The 21,682-nt window shown below is 44.3% G+C and overlaps 1 protein-coding gene and 1 pseudogene across 5 annotated transcripts in view; one reads left to right on the forward strand and one right to left on the reverse strand.

The window, feature by feature from the left end:
* Nucleotides 1-21,682, reverse strand: part of LOC147031599 (uncharacterized) — a 595,949-nt gene that overhangs the window by 317,795 nt on the left and 256,472 nt on the right. For all 5 annotated transcript variants that reach the window (XM_085865857.1, XM_085865848.1, XM_085865859.1 and 2 more), the window contains 6 exons: nt 18,218-18,418; nt 16,459-16,635; nt 15,620-15,796; nt 4,145-4,291; nt 2,388-2,516; nt 1,071-1,211 (listed from right to left, as the gene is read on the reverse strand). In XM_085865857.1, the coding sequence (XP_085721983.1) occupies nt 1,071-1,211; nt 2,388-2,516; nt 4,145-4,291; nt 15,620-15,796; nt 16,459-16,635; nt 18,218-18,418 (972 nt within the window). The remainder of the gene's footprint in view (nt 1-1,070; nt 1,212-2,387; nt 2,517-4,144; nt 4,292-15,619; nt 15,797-16,458; nt 16,636-18,217; nt 18,419-21,682) is intronic.
* Nucleotides 12,821-12,961, forward strand: LOC147031600 (signal recognition particle RNA; annotated as a pseudogene).

Below are 21,682 nucleotides of genomic sequence, written 5' to 3' on the forward strand. Positions count from 1 at the left end.
CCATTGTACCGACATCTGCTTGTTCTGTCATGCCCTCATGACAAAAGTTGATATATGCACACTCACTAAATGTCGGCTATTGAATGAAGAGTTATGGTTGACAAGAACCAAAGCTGCTACACAAAGGCATCTCAACATTGTCTGTGACAGCATCTGCTGTCTTTTATCAGAATTGTCTCTTTAGAGAACTTTTGAAAGCGAGTAAATATTTTTACAAACAATACAACCAAGCATGCCAATGTTGAAAGAGTAAGTTGAACAAGGTAAAATCTTTATTTTTGGCATCCTTTACATTTTCAAATCGCATGGATAGATCTGGCGTGTGGCTTATAAATTTTGATTCGCAGCACTTATTGATCCCAAAATCAATTGAACATGCTACTGCTCTTGCAAGATATAATTAAACAATGTTTTGTGTCCACACAAATGTCCATAAGGAAACTACTGAAACCCTGCATGAAATGTCCCTGGATATTTAATGGATACCAGCAAAGTATTTACTCACTCAAACACCAAGCTGTTCACACTCCCCTTTCTCAAAACACATCCCCATACCCTTAAACCCTGAAACTGAAGCCTGCAGTTTCTCTCATACTCGTTTTCCCTTTCCAGGGTGTTTAAACATTGTTCCTGCACTGACACACACCACTTGGAGCACATGAAATGTGCAGGATTATAAAGAATTAAAAGATGAGTTTACTGCTGCCAAAGAAAATGCTAAGTTACATCAAGAAAGCCAAATGTGACATGTGGGAATGCTTAATGAGCATTAACACAAGCGAAGAGTCGTCTCCAATTTACACATTATGTGGTATGAAGAACTTGTCCAAAATATTTTCAAGGGAGGTTGAAAAGCATCTAAATATATTGTTGGTATCAAAATCAAGTGAACGTTGAAACAAAAACTATTCACGATATTCTTTATCAAAGAAGGCTTTTTCAATACGTGCTGTAGTATCTATCATCTGATGAAGGAATTTTATTGGCAGAGTAAGTGGTAATTCACAGTTAATACATTATGTTTCACCAAGCATAAACGTTGACATGTGAATATAGCACAAGACTCTCACCCGTGGCAGTTTGAGGATTACATGTCCATTCTCCCACACCAAGGCCATGGCACATACACAGGTACTGTGTTCCTTGCAAAATCCGTGACCAGGATTCTCCTATTTGGTAGAACTTTTGTGTGTTCTTGTCCTGGCATTGGTCTGGGAGGATAGAAAATAAAAATGTTTGGTTGGGCTTTTGGTCCGAGATGAGTAAGAACTCTAAGCATAATTTATCACTTTAAAAGTTTTTTAAGCAATCTACCATTGTAGTAAAAATTCTAGAATAAAAGTACCATTTTTTAATTTGCTCTAGATCCTCCTCATTATATTGTGTTTGCAATTATATTTACAAAACAAGTGTGGTTTAAAGGCAATAAATAAGTGAGATGAATAAAATACAAGGGAATGGCAGGAATTGCTCATGTTTCCTTTTGTCCTTGAAGTCTGGTGCCTCAAATCCATCTGTCTGGAGATGCTGTGATTGTCTTAATGTGCAAACAATTACAGCACAACCTCAAGAGATGGTTATGCAAGTAGTCCCTTGTCTGCTTTTAACAAGCAGGTAGTAAATGCAAAGCACATGGTTGGCATCCATCGCTGGTGCAGAAAAAAAAGTGGGAAAATAAATGGAAGGAAGAAGATGAAATTTTTTTTTAAAGTTCACCACCCAAAAGAGGCATTGTGGAATGGCTACATGGATTTGAAAAGTTTACATTGACATTACTATTTGAGACCCACTTCAGGCGTAATGTCCGAAATAAGACAAATTTTTTAATCAAAATTAGTTGAACACAAATAGTGTAAGTGATAAGTGCAGATATATATACATATATATATATATATATATATATATATATATATATATATATATATACATATATATATATATATATATATATATACATATATATACATATATATATATATATATATATATATATATATATATATATATACATATATATATATATATATATATATATACATATATATATATATATATATATACATATATATATATATATATATATATATATATATATATATATATATATATACATATACATATATATATATATATATATATACTGTATTTTTTACATATATATGCATAAACATATACATACATATACAGATGTATGTGTAATATATATATATATATATATATATATATATATATATATATATATATATATATATATATATATATATATATATATATATATATATATATATATATATGACAAAGAAAGAGGAAGTAGAAGCAAAAAAGCAAATAATTTCCTGCTTTTTAATGGCAAAATGCACACATTTGCCAAATCATCTGTGACCTACCCATGGCATCACACTTCCAAAGACCACGAGTCTGTCCCAGACAGGTACAATTCATCATGTGACCTTCCTTGTGATGCTTGAAAAAGCTCTGGTTCACATAATAGATCTTTTCATCGACTTGGCACTGGTCTGTGGGTGGGTATGGAGAAAACATTCTATTTTCTTGTGTGCAACAACTGGTTCACTTGTTGTAAGCAACATATGATTCACACAACTATGCTGTTTCCCTTCACCCATCTCCAAAAAATAAATATGAATGTATCCACCTATCCCTTTGACACCTTCAACTGGAGGATAAATAAAACAACCAACATGTTTTGATTTATTCATGGTCACATCAATGCACTTTGCAGTATCGTCAGTAAAAAAAAATAATTAATTTACCATTGTATTCACTGTGCAGGTTGTTAGCATGACGTATGACCGCTGTGGTGTATGTAACTCATAGTGCAAATGGGGGGGGGGGGGGGAGAAACCCCATATTTTGAATTCATCGATCATGAAAAGGAATACGAGGGACATTTCACAAGAATGAGTAAGAGAATGAAATGAAAGGGTGTCACAAGTTTGTCCTAACTGCCCCAGATGGGTTGTGAATGATGAGAAAAAAGAAAACAGGAGAAAATTCCTCGATGAGGAAAGGCACAGCAATCTGTTTCTACTTCTGTAAGCAAAGTCATTTTCAAGTTGATTGTTCAGGTGTTTCTAGTTATAGGGAGTCGAAAAGAGAGAAAGCACGATATCCACAGGGGAAAGGGAGAGAGTAAAGCCGAAAAAACAAATGGCAGAGACACTGGAAATTAAACGAAAGAAATTTCTGCATTGAATTACTGCCCAAAAAAGAAGTTTAAGATATTCACCTTGTAAAAATTAGAAAACTGTGAGATTAATGGTGGGAAAAGAACGCAGAAAATCAGTGATTAAAAGAGTTTATGGAAAATTTAAGAAGCATATTTATAAATCCATCCATCCAATGGGGCCATACTCGGTGCAGAGCGTCGGGACTGCTGAAGAGGAGAGAAAGAGAGTGAGTTAAGGGAATGGAGAGAAAGAAACCAAAAAAACATTTCAGGGAAGAACATTTAATTTGGTAAGATAAAGGAATTAAAAATGTCAGGCTTCGCATTTCAATGTTGCAATGCGGGAAAAACAGAACAGACTTGGTTCTATTTTTCAGACACTCCTGGCATCCCACGCTGCCCCCTCTCACCCCACCTCACCGACCTCCAAGGAATAAAAGTTAGCTCACATTTTCCAACTTTAGAGAAAAGGGAAACAGAAATTGCGTGATAAACTTATACAGTTTGTTCCATCACAGAATAATTACAAGCAGATTTTATTTTTCAATTTTGACTGTGATAGGTCTTGTCTTTCTCACATGTAACAAATTATTTCAAATTGCTTCAAAGCTCCCTTGAATACTTTTTTTTTTTTTTGCAAATTCCAGTGCTTGCAAGATTGCTACATTCAACCAACATCTCTTTCTCTCTATTTAAAAGTGCAGGTGAACAGTGCATGTTGCAATTCGTTGACAATTACGGGAAGAAAAGAAATGTTTCATGAGGAATATTGCAAATAAATTTTGGAGCAAGATGATTCCGACAAAACATATCGATCAAGTCAGAACTTTGATCCTTTTTAAAACCACGAGCAAACCCATGAGAGACAAGGAGATAGCAGGATGCATTTTTCACCAATAAAGTATTTCCCTTCTTTTTGCTTTGAATCTGGGAGGATTAATGTATGATGGTACTCACCAGAATTCTGAGAGGAAAGCGTACAGCTAATCTTGCCACGACCTTTCCCAATGCATGTGCAGCGCTTTTTATTTCCCAGCTCATCGAACTCATCCCAAAGGTCCCCAACATGCCGTTGCTTTTTTCCCACAATGCAGATTTCATCAGCTGTAATGTCATGGGGGTGGGTGGGGGCGTGGGGAGGGGGTAATGGGGAATGGTGACCATCAAGTAACTTGCTTCAGCTTATTCAATCACTCCAGCCAGCCTGATATAATGCATGAAATGATCCACCAAGGAAGACACTTCAAATTTTTCACCTCAAACATAATTATTTTGATTGACATTGACATAAATGATCTAGATTAAAAAAAATTATATTGGAACGGATCTGGGGTTCTGGGCTTCCATGTGGGGGGTTCGCCGAGCTTATCTTCCCGATCCTCAGCCCTGAGGCAACAAATAAATCCACAGTCCAACAGGCTGCAGATTTTAAACAGCTGTAGCTGTTTAAATTACTGGCACTTTTTTTTTTTGCTGTAGCTGTTACTGTAGCACTTAACTTAGATTACTGGCCGAGCAGGGTTATGCTTTGAGGTTTCCGTAATACCTTTCTATTGGCACGGCAACCTAATTAGAGGCCACGCACTCGGCATCGCACGTGGTGTTCTTCTGCCGAGCAGAACAGATAGATGCAACACTGGCTTGTCACGTGAGCCAATTAGTGGGATAGAACGTCTCGGGCTAACACTAAGTGTGGACTTTGGTGGACCAATGAAGGAAAAGACGTGACGAGCTGGTTGAACTTCAATAACAAAAACATATATTAAAATAAAGCATGGGGGAATGGTGTGGGATGCAGTCAAGACAATGGGTTTATTTACACAGGGGAGATTCATACAGCAGAGACATGCAAAATGGGTGAGGTGTGGCAAAAGAAACACAGTAAGCAAAAGAAGGCAGTGCAGAGCTAACCCCATACTAATACTTACCAACAATCCTACTTATGCAAACAAAACAGGTATCATCAGGGTCATTCCGAGGAAGGATAGTTTAGGGAGAAAGATAAGAGAAAGTTTGAGGTGTTGGCGACCTCTGCGTTCACACAACTTGCGAGCCCAACGCTTTCATTTACTGGGGAAAGGCAAGGGAGAGGGGACTGGGATAGAGGGGTGTCACTGTGCTGCTGGGTTATTGTTCCACCTCGTCCTGTGGCGCTCCACTTGAATTCACCACCAGAACGTCAATTCAAAACCAAGCCGGAAATAACCCCCAAAAAAACCTTCATGAAACTGCCATGAAAAACCTTCCAAAAGAACCTCATGAATCCCGGAAAGCTATTTTATACGCTCCGAGAAGGGCAGAGCCCAGCGTCACCAGCAGGCGTAACCGTGCAGCATGGCAACCAATCTTTGCCCCTCGTGTCTGAGTGTGCTGTGTTCATGGGCCCAGACTTTGCCTGAATCCTGATGTCACCCACTCCGTGAACTCGTCAGACCAAAAATGGCTTCATTAGTCTTCGACGTGGGCCACGGGGATGATCTCCCGACCTAACGTGGGGGCAGCGTGCATCACTCCCCCACTGATTGCGCATGCGTCTTGGAGGGTCGGGGATGGTTCTCCGGGCAGTGCGATGGTCGCCACTGACAGTGAAGAACAACAGAAATGTCAGTGCAAACCTGCACTGGACGGCAGCAAGCTTGACTGGTCGTGGAATTCCGAGTGGGGGCCTAGCTTCAACCCGAGCAGGCATGATGGTGGTTGCTGTCGTCACTCAAAGGCGAGTGGTTGAGATGGTGGTTGGAGCGGTGTTTGGAATGGTCCCGCAGTGGTAGAGCAATGGTTGAGGCTGAAGTGGATGGTGTGTGAGCAAAGTGAGGTGATGGTTGTTGGTTTAGTGTTGTGGAGGTAATTGTAGTCTTGTGGTAGCAGCATAGTTGAAAGTGGTGTTGAAAGCGTGATTGAAAGCATTGGTGATGGCATGATTGTGGCTGTATGGTTGAAAGTGGTATTGCGGTTGAGTTCTGGTGCACAATTTGAACAGGGTTTTGACGGAATATGCTAATGAGGCCGATGTGCGTGGTTTGATGGTTGCTTTAAATTAAAAGGTAGAAAAATGTGAAGAAGGAGGGGAAAAAACATAACTAATCCTGAGGAGACCAGGCGAGTCTTCTGAGGAGACCGGACCTCACTCTGTGTACAGCTGGTGGATCAATTTGGACCGTGGGACTGACTCTTCTGGACCAGTAGGTAGCCACCGGGTTGTGGACTGGCCCCAGCCTGAAGAAGAGGAAGATGCAAGTGGGAATGATTGTGTCTTCTCAAGGGATAGACCCTCCTCTTCCAGTTGTTTACTCAAATGCTGCAGTGAGCATCTTTAGGAGGGTATGGTTCCCCAACTTCCCTCTCGGCAGCCTTCTGCTTCGAACAGCAAGCACAAGAGGAAGGCTCCGGCAGCTCTTGAAGCTGCACCTGCTGAGGTGGAGTTCACTCTTTTGGGGAGCAGGGACAGCGAGGCCATAGATCTTGCTGATTCTATTTTTACTTATTCATACCCTTCAGAGGGATCTGCCTCTTTTTATGCTGAGGCAGATCACAGAGAGGCACAGCAGGTGGTACAGGGAGGGGAAGCAGCAGCAGCCTTGTTATGCCATTACCTCCTCAAGTGGCACCACAGACACCAGAAGTTTTCTCGCCCCATGATCTGTCAAGGGCCATCAGGACCTTCAATCAAGATGTTTGGGGAATCTGACATTATGCTTGTTATGAATGACTCACTTCACATGCAGAATCCGCTCAAACGCGGCACCACAGGTATGAAACATGCTTTTCGCTTCGTGCTGGGAGATTATGACAACTTTTTTGCCATTTTCTGTTCTTCCTCAGAACTAGAACATGTGGCGGAGAATATTGCAGCGGGTCAGAACTGTCCTTATTCTTTCTGCTCCAAATCATTAAAAGTGGAGGAAGAAAGGTGGAGCTTTTCCTCAGTTTGGGCCTGAAGGGTCGGGTGAACAGCTTGTGCCTCACGACATACCAGGTATGTCTCGAATCTCTATGCATGCTGATTCTCCAGCTTCAGGGAACTCAGCGCTAGTTTGTTATAGGTAATGCAAGACCTTGCAGCGGTTCCAATGGAAGAGGATGGCATACCACGCAGATTGAGAATGCCGTTGATTTGTTGAAAATGGCATTGAGTGGCAGGGTGAGAGCATCTCCTCCAAGACCAATTGCACACGACCATTGCATTGGTTGAATCTCAGCCTCCTTATCAATTGGAAGAAGTCTAGTTTGCCAACTTCCCAATTCCCCTTTCTTAGGGGTGGGCCCAGACATTCCAGCTCAGCTGGGGCGTCCACTGTCTATCGGATAGAGAAGATCCAATTGAGATCATCTCAACTAACCTTTCTGGAGGTGGCTCCAGCAAAGATCTGGTTTGAGTTCTGAGGTCTCCTCGCCAGTTTAGTGGATCTGATACTGGATTTCAGGCTCTACATGCGGCCAATACAGACCTAATTTTTATGTCATGACTCCCTGAAAGGGGATCCTCCAAATCTACCCGTCCCCATCCCACAATATCTCAAGCAGCTCTTTGGGTGATGAGGCAGCCGACAGACCCTCTCGGTGGGAAGGCCGTTCAGGCCACGACTGACTTCAGTGGTCCTGCCAACAGATGCCCCCAAGGAGGGATACTGTCAAGGCAATCTTTCGTCGAGCAAGTGGTCCCCCGAAGAATCTCAAGCTTTCATCAACATTCTAGAGCTGAGGGCTGCTTGGCCGGCTCTTCAGAGTTTTCTAGCTGTGTTGAAAGGGCTATCCATACTGATCACAAGATGGACAACTGCATGGTTGTGACATATCTCTCACTGCTCCTCCCTTTGCTATCTGGAGATAGAAGTCTGGGAACCTGCTGAGAGGGGATGGACACACACACACACACACACACACACACACACACACACACACACACACACACACACACACACACACACACACACACACACACACACACACACACACACGAGAAATATCTTTCAGATGAATTTCTGTTTGTCAATATCTTGTTATCTTCAGAGTATATACCATTCAATTGACTCACTTGATCCTAGATAAAGTATCATAAACATGTGCTGAGGTACACTGGCGCAGCGAGGGGGGGGGGGGTGAACGGGGCGGCCGCCCCAAGTGGCACTTTTGGGGGGCAGCAAATTTGTTTTGTTACATCCATCATCTATCACTATCGACACTTCTAAAGACAATTTTCCCGTGACGTGTGGAAGGGCAAGCGCAGGGAGGGGTTGAAGTGTGCAAATGGCCCCACCCTCTGTTTGCTGACCAATGGTTGTGGCGAACGATGTCTCAAAGAGAGGGGGGCAGGCAAAAAGGAGTGCGCTGGATGCTGGGAAACTAAACTCGAAGACCAGGCAGCGAAGTGTTCGTGTCTCATTGTTTTGTTCGTAGCTTATTCCTTATTCCAGGCTTTACACCAAAGAGGTCAACGATTGACCGTATCCTTGCACTTCGTGTCCTCACTGAACGCAGTCGAGAGTTTCGGCAGGGGCTGCTTGCAGCCTATGTTGATCTCTGTAAAGCGTTCGATTCAGTGAATCGGGATGTCCTCTGGAGGATTCTTGGTCTTCGTGGGGTGCCACCAAAACTGATCGATCTGATGTCTGAACTCTACTCTGGTACTGAGAGTGCTGTGAAGTGTGGTGGTACCATCTCTGACTTATTTCCAGTTGTTACTGGAGTTCATCAGGGATGTGTACTTGCCCCCACACTTTTCAGCACTTGTATGGACTGGATTTTAGGGAGTATGTCGGAGAGATCAAGTTGCGGTGCGTCATTTGGGAATGTCAAGATCTCGGACCTTGATTTTGCAGATGATGCAGTCATCTTTGCGGAGACTTTAGAATCCTCTTGGGGGCCCTCGAGGTGCTGAATGAGGAGTCGGAGCCGCTGGGATTACGGGTTTCTTGGGTCAAAACTAAGATCCAGGCTTTCGGTGACATCTTGGATGCTGCTGTCCTGTCTGTGTCTGTTTGTGGTGAGGATGTTGAGGTCATGGAGAGATTCACTTACCTTGGCAGTGATATTCATGTCTCTGCTGGCTGCGAGTCAGAGGTCAATAGACGTCTGGGTCGGGCCTGGGGAGTCATGGATTCACTGGATCATGGGGTGTGGCGCTGCCGGTACCTGTGCGGGAGGACGAAAGTCCGAGTCTTCAGGTCCTTGGTACTTCCAGTCTTGCTCTATGGATGCGAGACTTGGACTCTGACCAAGGATCTGAGACGGAGACTTAATTCCTTTGGTACCAGGTCTCTTCGGAGAATCCTTGGCTATCGCTGGTCGGATTTTGTGTCCAACGAGCGGTTGCTGAGAGAGACTCGGATGAGATTTGTTACCTGCATGGTTCGTGAGCGTCAGTTGCGGCTGTATGGACATGTGGCTCGTTTTCCTGACGCTGATCCTGCTCACCAGATTCTCTCAGCGAGGGAGTCTCATGAGTGGAGGAGGCCAGTGGGTCGACCACGTGCCTCATGGTTGCAGCAGGTTGACCATCATCTCAAGGAGATGGGGATGGGCCTGGCATCTGCCTGGGGGATGGCCAGACGGAGGCCCCTGGAGTACCGGCGGAAAGTGGACGCAGTGACGCGTTGTTCTGGCACATGCTCCCATACCTGACCTGACCTATTCCTGTGTTTGTAGCTCATTCCAATTCACCATTCTCGTCTCATTCCTGCGTTCCCGTCTCATCAGGGGCGTACTTAGACATTACAGTATTTGACACCCAGGGTGGACCCTTCCTTTGGCACCACACCCTCATCGCTCCCCCGAGATGAATAATTTTAAATATACCTATCAGAGATGGGGAATCCCCCGCCATTGAAACATTTTTTTGAAGTTGGCCGCCCCAGTCGGCCATCTTGGATCCGGCCATGCCCAAAATCAATAGGGTTCTTCCTTTTCAGGTGGTACACGTGTGACCCAAATTTCAAATCCATATGGCGAAGTTTATGAGTTATCGCACTCACAGCTATAAATGTTGACGCCCAGCCAGACGGACGGACGACCCGGGTGACAACAATATCCCCCTTCCGCCACGCGGCGGGGGATAAAAATCAAATACACAGAAAACATTTCATGTTTGCAAGTAAAATTTCAAGCAGCTTACACTACTGTACCTGCAGTAATCAAATTGGAAATAAGAAAATAGATTTTAATTGGTGCAAACTGCTTCAATATACCTCATGTCCTTCCTTCCATCCGTCCGACAAAAATGAAGAACCTTTCTAAACCACCATGTTTCATTCGATAATCGTTTGTTGTTTAGTTTTTTTTTGTGTGTTATTCTTTATTTGCACCAGTAAGGTCACCCCACCTGTTGGGGAAGTAACCGCCAGTCCCCCATGGGGCCACTTTTTAAGTGGTGTAGCAGCTTCACTGCCACAACTTCCTTCCAACACGGTGCGATTAAATGTTTGAAGAGGATTTATATTTCAGGTCACTGAATTCAACCAGCCAATTATTTTTTAAGGTCAACGTCGACCAAAAGGTCAACATAGGCCCAAGGTCAACAATTCAGGTGGTATTTCTAAAATCCTCAATTTTCATCCGATTGACTTGAAATTTGTGGAGGATTTATATTCCACATCACTGAATTCAACTCGCCAATTATTTTTGAGGGCCACATAGGCCAAACGACCAACATAGGCCAAATTTCTAAAATTGTCAGTTTTCATCCGATTCACAAGAAATTTGAAGAGGAGTTACATATTTGGTCATTTAATTCAACCACAAATCATTTTTGAGGTCAACAGACCAAAAGGTCAACAACTAAGGTGGTATTTCTAAAATCAATTTTCATCCCATTAACTTGAAATTTGAAGAGGATTTGCATATCAGTTCAATCAATTCAACTCCCAATTATTTTTGAGGTCAATATCAGCAGAATTTCAATTTTTTCTATTTTCATCCGATTGACTGATATTTGAAAAGGAGCTGCAGATTTGGTCTTTGAATTCAACCAGCAATTATTTTTGAGGTCAAATTTGCTTTATGGATTTTGCAAGTGTCGTGCTCTGCACGACATCTTCTTCCTGTTTGTTTGTGTGTGTCTCTGCTTGTGTGCAAGATATCTCAAAAAGTTGTGGACGGATCCGGATGAAATTTGGTGGGCAGGTTGGGTGTACGACAAGGAAGAATTGATTCAATTTTGGTGAAGATCCGAATCCACATCCGGATCAAAAAAGTTTTTTTGAGGAGTTCTAACTTGTGTTTCCTTTCTTCCAGTAGCTCAGGCACAGTGGGAATTCAGATGGAGCCCCGTGCATGTTCGCTTTCAGTGCATGGCCGGCTGGAGAAAGGCATAAGTGATTCTTCACCATTGAGAGATAGGTCCAAAAATGGTATAGGAGGAACAGTACATATTTAGGAGATTGGGCCCACACTCTGTGCAGAGCGTTGGTGCTGCCTAAGCAGTCTCCTTGGCTATTGGGCACAATCCTGGATGGGTCGTCACTCCGACACAGTATACCAGCATGCTGGCACTCATTTTGCCGACCTCGGAAGGATGACAGGCCGAGTTAACCCCACCTGCTTGTAATTCAACAGCTGAGCAGGATTTGAACTCAGGACCCTTGGATCCAAAGCCTGCCACCCTAACCATTAAGCCAACACCAGGCTTAAAAATGGTATGTAGTATGACATCTCAAAAAGTTGTGGATGGATTTGAATGAAACCTGGTGGACATGTTGGGTGTGTGATAAGGAAGAAGCGATTCCATTTTGGTGAAGATCCAAATCTGGATCCGGATCCGAGAATTTTTCAGTGATTTTTCACCATTGAGATATTGGACTAAGCTAGTATTAGTACTGCAGCATAGCAAACCAATTGTTCGACTTTTCATAAAAGCACCAAAATTGGTACATATGTTGACTAATGTATTCTGAACAATTCTGGATATGGAGCCACTCGAGATTTTGCCTTGGTCAGCTTTGGCGCCCATTTTCCAAAAATTCCATTCTACTTTAACAACATGGGATATCTGTCATTCTTATTCTCTTTGTAGGTTTACAATGATCTACAATGAGTTCAAGGCAGGTCACTCCACAGTGCAAAAGAACAAGAGGGCATTCTCAGCAATTCCTCTTGACCAAGCGCATGAACAAAACAATGCCTGTGTCAAGGGTGACGGATATGCCATTGGCCTGATGGACAATCCCAGTGCTCTGAAGCGCTGGATGGTCACCGGTCCCGAGGTGGCCAGAGTGATCATGGAGTTTGAGGAGGGGAACATGCATCCAAATGCCAATGAGGAGACACGTCACCATGAAGAAACACCGCGTGCACAGGAAGCATTTGCCAAAGATGTACAATCACTTGTGGCTGTCATTGAAGAGCTGGGGAATCCCTTCGAGGAGGATAGTCCAGAATTGCTGGTCCTAGACACCAAGGAGATTGCCGATCCTGCAGTGATTGAAACAGTTCACACTGCCAAGCAGATTGGACAAGAACAGTTTCGGGCAAACTCAAAGGATTGCCTCATCGACAGAACCAAGACTATTGGCGAACCTATAAAGAGGAACAAACTCCCCCTCTTCGGAACAGACAGAAGACCAAAAGCACCCAAAGGAAAGGAAGCATCTGTGAAGAATGATATGGCCTTATTTGCAAGGCTCCACATAGGCTGCCAGAACCGGGTGTAGTGGCGTGCGCCTGTAATCCGGCTACTCGGAGGCTTGGGTTGGAGGATCGCTTGAGGACGGGAGCTCTGCACTGGGCTGTGCTATGAGAGTGTTCAGGGCAGCCCGGAATCATGGCGAAACCCAATCCTTATCCCTGTGTCATAAGAGGCGACCAGGGTTGCGCCAGGAAGGGCATCCGGCGTAAAACCTATGCCAAATCAGTATGCGGATCATAATGGATGATCCGCTGTAGCGACCCCTAATAGGAGCAGCCGAAAGACGAACACACACATAGGCTGCCAGAACCGCGATGGGAACCTGGACGAGTTCTTCCGTCATGAAAATCAAGCATGTCCTCCCGCGTTATCTGATGCAGGTAAGCTACACCTGGGTAGCAAAAGCGACTTGCTGGTGTGCCTTGAAGGCATTGCTGAAGCTCAGTCTGATGCACCTGCTGTCACTTCTGTTTTCCTTGACGGCGCCGTCATCGTGCAGATGTTGAAGCCTGGCACTACCAAGACATTTGAAGAATATGCCCACCAAGTCTTCATCCCATACGTCGAGGGGAAGCTGCGTCGTGTTTCACATCTCGACCTCGTTTGGGATAGCTACAAAGATGGCTCCTTGAAGATGGCGACAAGGGAGAAACGAGGAAAAGGGGTGCGACGGCGCGTGGTGAGCACCGCAGTCATACCAGGAAACTGGCAGAGTTTCCTACGTGTCGACGCAAACAAGGTGGAGCTCTTCACCTTCCTGTCCGATGTGCTGGTGCAGTCCTTCCATGACGAGGCAAAGGAGCTGGTAGTCACTGATGGTGAAGCAGTCATCTGCCTTCCAAGGCAGGAAGATGAAAGCTCTCTGGCTCCATGCGGTCAAGAAGAGGCGGACACTCGAATCATGCTACATGTGGCCCATGCTGCAGAACATGACCACCGTCGGATTCAAGTTCGAACCGTAGACACCGACGTCGTCGTCTTGGCGGTGATGGTAGCCCAGGCACTACCATGCGTGGATGAACTCTGGATTGCCTTTGGGACGGGCAAGAACTACCGCTACATCCCTGCCCATGAAATAGCTGCCTCCCTCGGTCCACAGAAGGCACGTGCCCTCCCTGTCTTCCACGCCATGACCGGATGTGACACAGTATCAGCATTCGTGGGGCATGGGAAGAAATCTGCCTGGGCCACATGGAACTCGTTTCCAGAACTGACAGATTCTTTTGTGACCCTGACCACAACGCCAGTCAACATCCAGGATGACACAATGCACTGCATTGAAAGCTTTGTGGTGCTCCTCTATGACCGCACCAGTCCATATACGGACGTCAACGATGCCAGAAAGAAACTCTTCGCCAAGAGGAACTCCGTCCAGCGCATCCCACCTACCTACGATGCTTTGGAACAGCATGTGAAGAGATCAGTCTTCCAGGGTGGCTATGTCTGGGGGCAGGTCTTGGTCCCTCAACCCGTGCTTTCATCACCAACAAGCTGGGGCTGGCGGCAAACAGAGGATGGGTCCTACGAACCGCTCTGGACCACACTCCCTGAGGCTTCAAAAAGCTGCTTCGAGCTGGTGTCGTGCGGCTGAAAAAAAAGGCTGTAGAAACCGCTGCAAATGCAAGAAGGCTAATCTGAAATGCACTGGACTGTGTGCTTGTGAAGGAGAATGCCAGTAGACAGACGCAGTAGACACAGACTGAAATATCGGCCTCGCTTAGAATGTGCAAATGCAAAGTCGCATTGCTTGTAAAAGTGTTGACTTCTTGATCCAGAGCCAGTACACTTGAGCTCAGAAACTCATATTGTACGAGACTGATGTATGCGTGTACCATGTGTCCTGGAAGAATGGTAGTAGACAGTAAACCGTTGCCGCTTCAAAGTGAAGTGTGCAATAATTTGACTACATTTTCTGAGTTTGTCATCACGATTATCAGTTCCCTTTTCAAAATAGAGTAAAGTATGTAATCTATAATGCAATTTTTGTTGATTCCAAACCCATTGAATGTGATGAATATAATTTGACTCTTGTTCTCCAGGCAATAATGGGTACTTTTGAGTGAAACGTTTCAGGAGAGAAGCGATTTACAAATCAAATAATGGCTTTTTTACCAAAAATACTGGCTCATAATATTTGAATATGCCTTTTCATGGTCAATTTACTGAATTTAACACTTTCCTTATATCTACCACCAATACAATAAGAAAATAAGAGCATATAGCCAATTTCGCTAAAGTAGAATGGCGGCCATTTTCGAAAATGGTCGCCGAAGCTGACAAAGGCACAATCCCGGGTAGCTCCAAATCTGGAATTGTCCGGAATACATTATTCTACATGTGTACCAATTTTGGTGCTTTTATGTAAATTTGAACAATTGATCTGAAATATCAGACTACGCTGCAGGACTATATATAGCATGATACCTCAAAAAGTTGTGGATGGATTTCGATGAAATTTGGTGGACAGGTAGGTTGGGTGTGTGACTGTGACAAGCTGATTTTGGTGAAGATCCGAATCCGGATCTGGAAATGTGAATTATTTAATTTTTAGAGTGATTCTTCACCATTGAGAGATAGGGCCAAAGACGATTATATTGCACGATATTTCAAAAATATATTGGGCCCGATATGTTCTCGTGGATCACGCATTATGTGGCGGAGGAATGCGCTCTACCGAGTGCCCTTCTCATCTCGAGCTATGGATTATTTTGGATTTTCTTTGAGGGTACAATAATTTTCTTTGTTGTATAAAAGATCTTCCTCATCAATAAAAATGTCTTATTATTGAGAATAAAGTGTTGAACTAATCTTACCATTAAGGGGGCAATAACCATACTTCTTGTCAACATCAAAGTTGGAGGTCGTTCCACACCATGCCATGCCATCTTCGCTGGTTTCATCTGTGCATGTGAAATGCTCAACGCCATTTAACAGGTATGGAAAGTGGCAGATGGCTCCATTAGAGTTCCCACCTGTGGTTGGCATTACCGCTGCCAGACAACAAGCACATTATTAAAAATTACAGCACACACAATTATCTTCCATTTGATTTTGAATTTTTTACAGGCCTTAGAATGACATTTATAGTCTTAAGTAATGACAAAATTACTACTACTACTACTACTACTACTACTACTACTACTACTACTAATTCAACATCCTCAATTAATCCAACCTCCTAATGCGTCCAGCCTCGAGAAAGGAGAAAGTTTTTGGCCCAAGTCCTTCACAAACCAGCTTTGCAGGACTGACATTAAACTAAAGGAGGAAATAATTTATTCATGGTGCTGGTGATAATGCACAAATCTTTGTGAAAGACATAATGGGATCTTTTATGTCTTCCAGATAATGCGAGCAGATGGGACACCCAACTTAACATCCATTCGAGGGAAACAACACTTTTTGATGCAACAACCTGCCAGCAAAACACCGCTCTCAGAGTTTGTTGTTGAGTCAGGAATCCAACTCAGTGTTGTGGACAACTCAAAGGTTAGTGCACGACTTCGACACCATCCAGTCGGACATTCTTTTGTGAAGACTAACCGACGTGAAATTTAAACACAAACTATCAATATAATATTTTTTTAAAATTCAAGAACATTATTGGCCAAAATCATAATGGCAGTCCTCTACTGTTGTAGCCATGTTTTACCTTCATCTTCCTTACAGAAGGAGTAATTCTGATCCACAGAAAAGTCTGCAGTCGTGCTGCACCAGTACTGGCCATCACTTCGGCCTGCAAGCGTACAAGTGTTGTACGTCTGGCCCTTAAAAATGAAAGGGAACATGCACGGGGCTCCATCTGAATTCCCATTATGTGTCTGAGCAACTGGAAGAAAGGAACCATAAGGCACAATATAATTATATCTTCATTGAAAAGGAAATTAAAGAAAGGAAATGTAATTGAGAGTTATTTCGAAATATTTTTGTGATGGCTTGATCTACATATAATCAAATACAGACTTGAAATGTGGCTCGGAGACAGTTCAAAGCACAACAACAACAAACAAAAAAAAAAACAGCAAATGTTTTAAAATGGGATAGGGGGTGAGCATTGGTCTTGGCTTCTTCTATATTAACACAAATGGAAAACATTTTCAGTTCAACAAGTTCGTTGTTGACCCAAAACAAGGAGGAAAGAAGAGTTGTCCAAGTCAACATTTTTTTCAGTGAAATTTTCAAGTCAAGTCATGTGTCTACATGTATGTTCCCTTACACACACACACACACACACACACACACACACACACACACACACACACACACACACACACACACACACACACACACACACACACACACACACACACACACACACACACAGTGCTTAATGCTCTGCATAACATTACCTTTTGAAGACAGTAGGCCAGTGCAAGCCAGGCCAAAATTCTTACTTCTGCCCTATAACCTAAAGGTGCATTGCAATGGTAGCATAGCTGTACTTTAGCAGTGATGCTGCCAGCAGACTGAGTCTCTCATTGAATTCTGGTAAATAACACATTCGCTAGATAAGTAGATACACGTAATCTGCGTTTTCGTGATGTGCTGTTGGAAAAGGCATTTGGGCTCTGTCAATGTTTCATCATCGCTTGGTGCTCGGTCATTCAAAGTCGGAGATAAGTGTCTTGGCTCTATTGCTTGACTAAATGTTTGTGTTAAGTATCTCTTGAAACTGTCTTGATCTCCCTTACCCGAGTTAACACACTTTTTCCTTTCAAGTCGGTAGCCCGGTGTGCACAATTTGAGTCATTCTCAGTCAAATCGAACACGAGTCTCACTTGAAATCAGAATCTTTTGATTTCGCCGTTCATCCAAAAAACAGCTGTTGTCTCCTAATTCCGAGTGGTAACGGAACCAGTCAGGTATTGCAGAGGACGCGGCATTGTCAATGATTCGAATTTTAAGCTTTCATTAAAAAAAAAAAAAGTGAGTTTCTGGTTAATTACCAAATTGCATGCAGAATTGTCAGTAGAAACCCACATAGAGGATGACCACACACCGAGATTGACTCTCAATGTCCTCAAGGAGACGTGGGAAGGGAACTAAAATGCTATCTATGAAAAATCTGCTCCAAAGATAATCAACCCATCATTAATTTTGGAATCATTTCATCAGCTATAAAAACAGAACCACGACTGATACTATGCAAGATCAAGCGCTGCCTTTGCTATTGAAAACAGCTTGGTGGACTCTATGCCACGGAGCATACAGGCCATACTGGTCGCACGTGGTGGCCCAACGCCCGATTGAGTGACTTTACATTTGTGTTTCCACTTTCTGTCCACTACGTGTCGTCTCCACGGGGAATTCACACGAACTACCACTCAAAAGGAACAGTGTGAAATGGTTACATAGATTTTTCACATTGGCACCACTCACAACTCTTGATCTCAAGAATCTGTGCATCTTACCCAGTGGACGGCACGTGACTCCACTGGCTTGACAAGAGCATAAGAAGCGCCAGTCGGACCGTGTCTTGATCCACTTCTGACCCGAGACAAAGACAATCCCACTCTCAGATTCACACTGCACCGTCGTCTCGTACACAGACGTCTGAATGCTGGTTTGCACTTCCGTCTGTGAATCAACAGCTGGATACAGAAATCGAGTTCCTTCACACAGAGACACACGGCAGGACGGCAGGTGTTTAAGACATCATTACAAGCAGTTTGAAATTGTCTTGATGTAATAAACATTGCATTTCTAATTCTATGAAAGTCAGACAAACAAAGTAAGGGCAATATCCCACATGTCAAGCAGGTTCGAAGTGAATTGTGTTAATAAGATCAGATGGCATATCCAGTTTACAGGCCGAAACAGTTGACAGGCTTTAATTCTATGCTCACCTGTGACCCCGTAAGCATAAAAGGATTCAGGTATTATGGAACGGTTTGGTCATTTGGTATCGTAGGGAATTTGTTTCATGCAGTGCATCCAAATGAACACCACACAAACTACAATTACTTCCCAACAACATACCGGATGGCCAACTGACAGAGAGGGAAGCCACAGAGGGGTGTATATTTGAAATGACGCCGATTCCAAATTCGCAAATAACTGATGCAAACTTATAAAGTATTAAATAAAATTAAATTATGAATTGTATTGGTAAAATAAGAAGACTTTTGGATCAGTTATAATCATCATCATTATCATTGATCACAACCATGACAAGGAGGGGTACTGTGGTATTCACAACCACGACAAGGAGGGGTACTGCTGTATTCACAACCACGACAAGGAGGGGTACTGTGGTATTCACAACCACGACAAGGAGGGGTACTGCTGTATTCACAACCACGACAAAGAGGGGTACTGCTTCATTCACAACCACGACAAGGAGGGGTACTGTGGTATTCACAACCACGACAAGGAGGGGTACTGCTGTATTCACAACCACGACAAGGAGGGGTACTGTGGTATTCACAACCACGACAAGGAGGGGTACTGCTGTATTCACAACCACGACAAAGAGGGGTACTGCTGTATTCACAACCACAACAAGGAGGGGTACTGCTGTATTCACAACCACAACAAGGAGGGGTACTGCTGTATTCACAACCACGACAAGGAGGGGTACTGCTGTATTCACAACCATGACAAGGAGGGGTACTGCTTCATTCACAACCACGACAAGGAGGGGTACTGCTGTATTCACAACCACGACAAGGAGGGGTACTGCTGTATTCACAACCACGACAAGGAGGGGTACTGCTGTATTCACAACCACGACAAGGAGGGGTACTGCTGTATTCACAACCACGACAAGGAGGGGTACTGCTGTATTCACAACCACGACAAGGAGGGGTACTGCTGTATTCACAACCACGACAAGGAGGGGTACTGCTGTATTCACAACCATGACAAGGAGGGGTACTGCGGTATTCACAACCACGACAAGGAGGGGTACTGCGGTATTCACAACCACGACAAGGAGGGGTACTGCTGTATTCACAACCATGACAAGGAGGGGTACTGCTGTATTCACAACCACGACAAGGAGGGGTACTGCTGTATTCACAACCATGACAAGGAGGGGTACTGCGGTATTCACAACCACGACAAGGAGGGGTACTGCGGTATTCACAACCACGACAAGGAGGGGTACTGTGGTATTCACAACCACGACAAGGAGGGGTACTGCTGTATTCACAACCACGACAAGGAGGGGTACTGCGGTATTCACAACCACGACAAGGAGGGGTACTGCGGTATTCACAACCGCGACAAGAAGATGTACTGCGGTATTTACAACCACGACAAGGAGGGGTACTGCGGTATTCACAACCACGACAAGGAGGGGTACTGTGGTATTCACAACCACGACAAGGAGGGGTACTGCGGTATTCACAACCGCGACAAGAAGATGTACTGCGGTATTTACAACCACGACAAGGAGGGGTACTGCGGTATTCACAACCACGACAAGGAGGGGTACTGCTGTATTCACAACCACGACAAGGAGGGGTACTGCTGTATTCACAACCACGACAAGGAGGGGTACTGCGGTATTCACAACCATGACAGGGAGGGGTACTGCGGTATTCACAACCACGACAAGGAGGGGTACTGTGGTATTCACAACCACGACAAGGAGGGGTACTGCTGTATTCATAACCACGACAAGGTAGGGTACTGCTGTATTCACAACCACGACAAAGAGGGGTACTGCTGTATTCACAACCACGACAAGGAGGGGTACTGTGGTATTCACAACCATGACAAGGAGGGGTACTGCTGTATTCACAACCCGACACGGAGGGGTACTGCTGTATTCACAACCATGACAAGGAGGGGTACTGCTGTATTCACAACCACGACAAGGAGGGGTACTGCTGTATTCACAACCATGACAAGGAGGGGTACTGCGGTATTCACAACCACGACAAGGAGGGGTACTGCTGTATTCACAACCACGACAAGGAGGGGTACTGCTGTATTCACAACCACGACAAGGAGGGGTACTGCTGTATTCACAACCACGACAAGGAGGGGTACTGCTGTATTCACAACCACGACAAGGAGGGGTACTGCTGTATTCACAACCACGACAAGGAGGGGTACTGCTGTATTCACAACCACGACAAGGAGGGGTACTGCGGTATTCACAACCACGACAAGGAGGGGTACTGCGGTATTCACAACCACGACAAGGAGGGGTACTGCGGTATTCACAACCACGACAAGGAGGGGTACTGTGGAATTCACAACCACGACAAGGAGGGGTACTGCTGTATTCATAACCACGACAAGGTAGGGTACTGCTGTATTCACAACCACGACAAAGAGGGGTACTGCTGTATTCACAACCACGACAAGGAGGGGTACTGTGGTATTCACAACCACGACAAGGAGGGGTACTGCTGTATTCACAACCACAACAAGGAGGGGTACTGCTGTATTCACAACCATGACAAGGAGGGGTACTGCTGTATTCACAACCACGACAAGGAGGGGTACTGCTGTATTCACAACCATGACAAGGAGGGGTACTGCTGTATTCACAACCACGACAAAGAGGGGTACTGCTGTATTCACAACCACGACAAGGAGGGGTACTGCTGTATTCACAACCACGACAAGGAGGGGTACTGCGGTATTCACAACCACGACAAGGAGGGGTACTGCTGTATTCACAACCACGACAAGGAGGGGTACTGTGGTATTCACAACCACGACAAGGAGGGGTACTGCTGTATTCATAACCACGACAAAGAGGGGTACTGCTGTATTCACAACCACGACAAGGAGGGGTACTGCTGTATTCATAACCACGACAAGGTAGGGTACTGCTGTATTCACAACCACGACAAAGAGGGGTACTGCTGTATTCACAACCACGACAAGGAGGGGTACTGCTGTATTCACAACCATGA

This window comes from Eptatretus burgeri, chromosome 2 (assembly GCF_056783735.1).
Source record: "Eptatretus burgeri isolate ZD-2024b chromosome 2, Ebu_testis_v1, whole genome shotgun sequence".
Taxonomy (NCBI): domain Eukaryota; kingdom Metazoa; phylum Chordata; class Myxini; order Myxiniformes; family Myxinidae; genus Eptatretus; species Eptatretus burgeri.